Below are 7,707 nucleotides of genomic sequence, written 5' to 3' on the forward strand. Positions count from 1 at the left end.
TATTTTCGACTTCGCTATCGTTAGAACCGTTTAAGCAATCTTAAACATACCGCCCGCCTCGTCAGAGGGACTGACGACATAATCGCGGTACGATAATTAGCGTAGCGTACGATACTTAGTTATTTACCGATGACACGCGGATCCGCCGACGGGATCTTTGCCTATCGAACGCGCGAGCGAATTTTTACGTCGCGCAGCGTCGTAACGCACAGATACTAGGATCCTCTTCCGGCGGATCTATTGCGCAACATGAATACTTGACTTAAAGTCCGGTTGTACACGAACGCGTCCGTAAGCAGAGCTACTTTAAGACCGCGAATTTTAGGCGTACGTATTACCTTGCTCTCGGGAATTTAATTTTTCACAAGGCTTTAATTTATATCGGCGTCGGTAGTCGGTAGAATTACAAGTTTTACAATGGGTCGGGTAAACTCAGCCGCCGCGGTGCAAACGGTGACCACGCGAACGCGTCCGTCCTCTCCCGGATGGACTCGGATGACTCGGGCCAGCAGCCATCTCGTTGGCGGGGTGGCTTCGTTCCGAATGATGCAGAGGCTGCCGACCTGCAGGTCAGGCTTCTGGACAAGCCATTTGGGACGATGACTCAGGGCGTGGAGATACTCTCGAGCCCACCGCTCCCAAAAGTGATCCCGCATCTTCTACAACAACTGCCAGCGGGATAGTCGATTGTCGGGCGCGTCCAGCAGCGACGGCTCGGGCACCGCCGTCAACGCGGACCCCACCAGGAAGTGCCCCGGCGTCAGCGCAGCCAAGTCGTCCGGGTCATCTGAAAGAGCCTGTAACGGACGTGAATTTAGGCACGCTTCTACCTGGGCGAGGAGAGTGCTCATCTCCTCGTAAGTTAAGGTGGCTTTGCCCAGCACCCTCCGAAGGTGGTGCTTCAGGGACTTGACGGCTGCCTCCCATATGCCCCCGAAGTGGGGCGCGGCTGGAGGGTTGAACCGCCATTTTATCCCGTCACAGGCGAGCTGGCTGGCGATCTGTCGTCCTTCCGGATGGCTCGCCGCGAAGAGAGCGCGCAGCTGCGCGTCGGCCCCGACGAAGTTGGTTCCGCAATCGCTGTGAAGGCTGAGGCACAGCCCGCGGCGGGAAGTGAATCGGCGAAGCGCCGCCAAGAAGGCCGCCGCGGTGTAGTCCGAAACGACCTCCAAATGAACTGCTCGCGTGGCGAGGCAGACGAAAACCGCGATGAACGCCTTGTGAGAGCGCTGGCCTCGGCCCTTGGTTGTCCTCAACATAATGGGCCCGGCGTAGTCAACGCCCGTGTGTAGAAATGCCCGTGATGGTCTCACTCTCTCGCGTGGCAGATCGCCCATCAGTTGCTGCGGGGTTGCCGCCCGCCAACGCGCACACGTCACGCAACGAAGAATCAGTCGCTTCACTAGAGCGCGGCCCCGCGGGATCCAATATCGCTGACGGATCATCCCCAGGGTCATCTGGACCCCCCCGTGCAACGTCCTCCTGTGGCAAGCGTCCACGGTCAGCCTTGTGAATTGTGACGCCTCGGGCAGGATCACGGGATGCCGTTCGTCGTAGGCCAGGACGGCGTGCTTGAGCCGCCCGCCAACGCGCAGCAGTCCTTGAGCATCTAGAACAGGATTAAGTCTAACAAGAAAATTAGATCTCGGCAGCGAGCGGCCCAGCCGGACCGCTTCCATGTCTCGGCCGAAGTGAATCGCTTGCGTCCGTCGGATCCAACTCAAGCGGGTCTCCTCCAGCTTCTCGGCGGAAAGGTCGTCCCCGTACCCGGAGGCCGCTGACTCCGCTCTTGCTTGACTGCCCCGTCCCCGGCGAAGCCATCGCCGGCACCATGCTGTCACGCGCAGTAGTCGCTGGAGCGAGGAGAAGCGAAGAAGCTCCTCAGGTTCCTCGACCGCGGCAGTCCCTGACACCGCCACGTGGACTCGCACGCGCTCGTCGGGCAGGCCCTCCTTCTCGAGTACGGCAGAAGAAGCAGGCCATGTCGAAGGGTCCTCCTTAAGCCAGGCGGGGCCCTGCCACCAGAGCTGGTGGCCGATCAGCTCGCCCGGGGAAAGCCCCCGCGAAGCGCAGTCTGCCGGGTTGTCTTCTCCTGGCACATAATGCCACAGGGCCTCCGGCATCGTCGTCTGTATCTCAAAGACCCGGTTAGCCACGTAGGTCTTCCAGCGGGTCGGATGCCCACGGATCCATCCCAGGGTCACCATAGAATCCGACCAGAAGTGGAAGGTGGCCCCTTGTAATTCGAGGACGGTCTTGGCGTGAGAGGCGAGTTTGACGAGCAGCGCAGCGGCGTTGAGCTCGAGTCGAGCCAAGGTGACCTGCTTGAGAGGGGCGACCTTTGTTTTGGCTGCCATCAAGGTGACTCGCCATGATCCTTCCTCTGTTTCCGCTCGTAGGTAAATTACGGCAGCGTATGCTCGCTCGGAGGCGTCAGCGAAGCCGTGGAGCTCGAAGCCAATCCCCGGCGCGTCCGAAAAAATTCTCCGCGGAACTCGAATCTGCTCCAGTACCGGAAGCTCGGTCTGATACTCCCTCCATCGTCGGGCGTCGTCTTCCGCCAGCGGGTCGTCCCAGTCGAGACCCTGCAACCAAGTGGCCTGGAAGGCTATCTTGGCACGCACCACGACCGGCGCCAGCCAACCAAGGGGGTCAAAGAGCCGGGCAGTGAGCGACAACACTGACCGTTTAGTGACTGACGTCACCGGGCTCGTCCGTGTCGCGAAGGAGAAACAGTCGACGCCTGGGTGCCACTGTAAGCCCAGGATGCCGTGCGATTCCTGAGGTCGCCAAGCGCGAAGCTCGCGCTGCATGCGATGTTCCGCCGGGACTCCCGTCAAAATCGCCTCATCGTTAGCCGACCACTTGCGCAGCGGAAAGCCGCCCGCCGCACAGAGTTTCGTTAGCTGCTGCCGAAGGGCCATAGCCTCTTCGAGGGTGTCGGCGCCCGAAAGTACCTCGTCCATGTAGCGAGCGCAGAGCAGCGCTAGAGCGGCCAGCGGGAAGCGTTCCTTTTCGTCTTCGGCTAGCTGAAGCAAAGCACGAATAGCCTGGAAAGGAGAACAGGTTAGCCCGTAGGTAACGGTGTTGAGAATATACTCCCGTATCTTCTCGTCTGTGTGGTACCGCCACAAGATCCGCTGAAGATCACGATCTTCCTCGTGAACCAGAATCTGGCGGTACATTTTTTCCACGTCCGTGGCCAGGACGTAACGGTAACGACGCCAGCGCAGCAGCACGTCCGCGAGGGCCGGCAGCAGATTCGGTCCCGCCCGTAGGTACCGATTTAGTGAGTCGCCCGAAGGAAGCGCCGCCGAGCCGTTGAACACCACGCGCAGCTTCGTCGAGGAGCTTGCTTCCCGCATGACGCCATGGTGTGGGAGATAACACACTCGGCTCTTCGCGATCTTGTCCGGCGCGACGGGGGTCATGTGGCCGAGTTCCTCGTACTGCCGCATGAAGTCGACGTACAGGCTCTTCAATTTCTCGTCGCGGGAAAGCCGCCTTTCCATCTGAGTTAGCACCCGTAGCGCGTAGTTACGCGTTTCCCGGAGATCGGGCAGCGGATTTACGACGGGGAGTCTCACGACGAATCGGCCCTCCGCGGTACGCGAATGGGTTCGTGCAAAAAAGTCCTCGGCCTCCTGCTCCTCCCTGGTTAGCGCGGGAGGGCCGACGGGCAGTTCCTCCTGCCGCCAGAACCCCTGCACCAGAGCGGAGAGCTCCGCGTCAACGTGGCACTGGTGCGCTACTGCGGCCTCCGGATTCGCCACCGCTCCGGCGGCTCCGGAGATGATCCACCCTAACGCCGTCTTCTGGGCAACAGGCTCGTGTGCCCCGCCCTTGAGCAGTCCCGGCTGGAGGATCTCGGCGACGACATCGGCGCCCAGCAGGAGATCCACCGGGTCCGAGCCTAGAAATTCGAGATCTGCGAGCTCCAGCCCGCGGAGATGCGTCCACGCCTCTTTATCCGCACGGATCCCTCCACCGTAAAGGGAGAGCCGAGGGAGTATTAAGGCCGACACGGCGATCGACGGCCCTCCTCCCTGGGGTGAGATTTCGAGGGTCACTAGGTCTCGCGCACGAGCCGTCCGCTTCCCGCCAACACCGAATACCGCGACCGAGGCGGGTGCGCGGGACAGTTTTAGGCGCTGCACCAACGATTCCGCGACGAGCGATGACTCGGAACCCTGGTCGATTAGAGCTCGCGCGGTACGCTCGATGCCGAACCGATCACGCACGCGGACACGGGCGGTGGCGAGGAGCACAGCCACTGCGTTCTCGGAAGGTCCTTGCGCGAGATGCGAAGTTGTGGCGACCTCGGTTCCTTGATACGCGTCGTGCAGGCTCGAATGGTGTCGGCCGTCACACACTGAGCAATTTCGTTTCGAATCACACTCGTTTAACTTGTGTTTTCCGAGGCAATTGAGGCAGAGATTATTTGCCTCGACGTGCTGTTTTCGTTCCGCGGCGGTTTTCCCCTTATACGCGGCGCAAAACATAATAAAATGTCCCTTTTGGCATACGGAGCAGCGACCGAGTCGGTTTTCCTTTGCCTTTGCATGCAAGGCTCGCGTTTGCTGCGCGGAATTCCCCCCGGCCTTCGCGGAAGTCGCGTTCTCCGGTTTCGCCGGCTGGAGCGATTCGAGAGTATGCAGGCGTCGGTCCAGAAACTGCTGCAAAACGGCGAACGACGGCGGATCCGGCGTTTCGCTGACAGCGTTCTCCCACTCGCGACGCGAACGCGGGTCGAGAAGATCTACGACGAGATGGACGAACAGGTCCTCACTACGCGAAATCGGCCGCCCGATGCTGTCGAGAGCGCCGACAGTGCTCACGACTCGTTGATACACTTTGCGTAACTCGGATACTGACTCACCCTTCAGTTTTTGCAGCGACGTAAATTGAGCGAGGTATGAGCGCACCAGGAGTCGCTTGTTTTGGTAGTAGTCCGTCAAGGTCTTCCAAGCGCGCTCGAAGTTCTCGTCCGTCGTGGGCAGTCTGCGCACTAGGAGTTCCGCCTCCCTCTTTAAGCACGACTTCAGGTAGTGTAGCTTCTCAACTGGAGTCGTGGCGGCATCCTTCTCGATTATCGAATGAAATAGGTCACGAAAGGCGGGCCACTCTTCGTATTTGCCCTCGAACTCTGGCAGCTGAATGCGCGGCAAGGTCGTACGAGGCGGGTTCGTCCCGGCAGCGGCCGGTGCGGGAGCGCCTTCCGCTTTACTTTTGAGCTTGCGGAGCGTCTCGAGGAACATGCCCTTTTGCTGTACGTAAGCCTCCTCCGCGGTAGACGGCACGTCCTTCTTCTCGTAGTCATGATCCACCAGGATCTCCCAGTAGCCGGCATATATTTTCTCGTGCTGCGCCTCGAATTTCGCCCAGTTGGACTCGAGGGCCTGCAAGCGCGCCTCCACCAACCCGATGGTAATATTCGGTGTTCCCACTTTCCTCAGGTTCTCGTACGAGCGAGCAATGCGCCCGTAGAGCTCATGTTGGCTGCGGATAAGTCCTTCCATCTCTCTATTCGTCTCTTTGGAGACAGCTCCTGCCATTTCTCGGGCGTTTTCCTTACTCATCGTCTCCCCTCAATGTTATTTGACGGAACGTGGAGGTAGGTCACTTAAGCACTCACTCACAGCCCGAGCGCAGGTCACAGAATCCGGCTCGAAGGACCATAAATGTTCGAAAGCGGACCGCGCGCGCGAGCGAGGACACGAACCGCGGATAGGAGGAGACAGTCAACGCGCAGAGTTAACGGACAATCACAGTTTATTCGTCTATTTACACTATTTACAAAAGCTGAATCGCAATTATAACGAAGGAAGAGATCGTGTCGCGAAAGCGTAAGAGCGAAAGAGCGAGCAACTCTAAGTACTAAGCGCGCGAAAGAAACGGAGCAAGCAACTCGAATTATTGACAGCGGCAACTCGGAACGCAGAGAGCGACTGGCCCCGTTGCCAGGGGCGCGTGTCTCTTTAAGCTCTCGGGGGCTTCTCGCAAATTCGAGACCTTTCGATACACGCCTCTCCGAGAGAAGTCCCCGAGAGATGCGCAATCGACAATTATAAACAGAAAACAGAGGAAACAAAGCGAACAAAGAATGCCTTGTCTCCACTGTTTACCCATTTGATCGTCACGGCGAAAGTCACGGCGATAACGCTCAAGTCTCGGTGCTCGCAATTGCCGTGCTGAAACGCTAATTTGTATTTTCGACTTCGCTATCGTTAGAACCGTTTAAGCAATCTTAAACAGTCGTTGTCGTCATTGTATGTATGTATATGTGTGTGTGTATGTGTGTGTATATGTATAGATGTATGTATAAACTATATTTACACAAATGTAAATTATATTTACACAATTATTATTTTTTCTATCATTTACTATTTATCTTTTATTTTTCTATTATTATGTATATTTCTTTCTTATTATTGCAATACTTAATAATGTATAAGTTTTTATTTTTTTTAAATAACTTATAATTTATATATAACATACATTTTAACAATTATATTATATTTCATTTTTGTATGGCTTATATCTTAATTATATACTAATTTTAAATTTTATATTTTATATATGTAGATCTTTACACAAATTTTTTATTTCTGAAGTTTTTGTTGGAAAGGTGCTTTGTGCGAGTAGAGCACTCGCGCCCTTCCAGAGGGCACTGCGTGGCGCAACAACGCAGGCGTGCACGTCGTACAAAGCGACAGACGATAGTCTGAGCTCATCGCGTGCACACGTGTCTTATATACGGTGTTTTATATTGTGTCGAGAATAAAGGGTTATAATAACAGCAGATAAAGAGTCGTTCGTTAGCAATCACTACCACCATCTCGATCCATGCGGAGAGCATAATTCCAACAGGTTATGGGCTTAGGGCACGCTTGTCCTGCGGAAGATCTGTGAGAAGTGTGTGGCAACGACACAGATAGACGAATTAGACGCAGATAGAAAATAGAGGATTAGAGGGTAAGTAAATAACATTCCTCGTTGCTGACGAGCAAAACGAGAGAACTTTCAGCTAATAAGAACGTTCGTTCGATAAATGCTGTTAGAAGAAGATAGATGTTTTCGCCTTCTTGAGAGATAGAGAAATCATCGTCGATGTACACGAAAAACAGCGCTGATAAAGTAGAGACTAGATGTATAAAAAGTAGATGCGAGAAATTAACTAAATTCTAAGAGAATTAGAGAATAGATGTGCAATAGAAAAAGAGAAATAGAGAATAGATGTGTGATAGAAAGAGATAGAAAGATGCCGCTTGGTAACAAGCCGGCGACGTGCGCGTGCAAGTCCGATCGTGAACAGCGATAGTCATTTTTTTTGGCACGCGGAAGTCCGATCGTGACCGGCAAGAGTCTTTGTTTTTTGGCGCGAAGAACTTGTTGCCGGGCACGCGCTGACGCATGATCGATTAGAAAAACATAGCATAGCATCGATGCGACACCATGACACATATGGGCAATTCCACGTCAAATCGGACAAGATTTGACCTCGTATTTTTTAAATCGATTGAAACTTTTTTTACATAAAATATACATAGAATAAGCGGATACGTATTTTTTTGTTTGTCCAAAAAATTTTTTTTACAAAAGTTATAAACAATACAATTTTCGTCAAAAATGAAGAAGTCATCTACTTTACAAATTAATATCTCTGGTTATATTTGTCGTAGAGAAATATTCAAAAAACCATTTGAA

The 7,707-nt window shown here is 54.3% G+C and overlaps 1 protein-coding gene across 1 annotated transcript; it reads right to left on the reverse strand.

Annotated features, from left to right (window-relative positions):
• Positions 1 to 659: 659 nt before the first annotated feature.
• LOC112464835 lies at positions 660 to 5,579 on the reverse strand. The gene has a single exon (XM_025032073.1). It carries the CDS (start codon positions 5,577 to 5,579, stop codon positions 660 to 662), a length of 4,920 nt encoding a protein of 1,639 aa, XP_024887841.1.
• Positions 5,580 to 7,707: the final 2,128 nt, after the last annotated feature.

The sequence above is a fragment of the Temnothorax curvispinosus genome, unplaced genomic scaffold (assembly GCF_003070985.1).
Source record: "Temnothorax curvispinosus isolate PA1 unplaced genomic scaffold, ASM307098v1 QBEX01014597.1, whole genome shotgun sequence".
In the NCBI taxonomy this organism is placed as follows: Eukaryota; Metazoa; Arthropoda; class Insecta; order Hymenoptera; family Formicidae; genus Temnothorax; species Temnothorax curvispinosus.

What these genes read in the sequence shown, in the direction of transcription:
- LOC112464835 (XM_025032073.1), bottom strand. Translation starts at nt 5,579, where the DNA reads ATGAGTAAGGAAAACGCCCGAGAAATGGCAGGAGCTGTCTCCAAAGAG.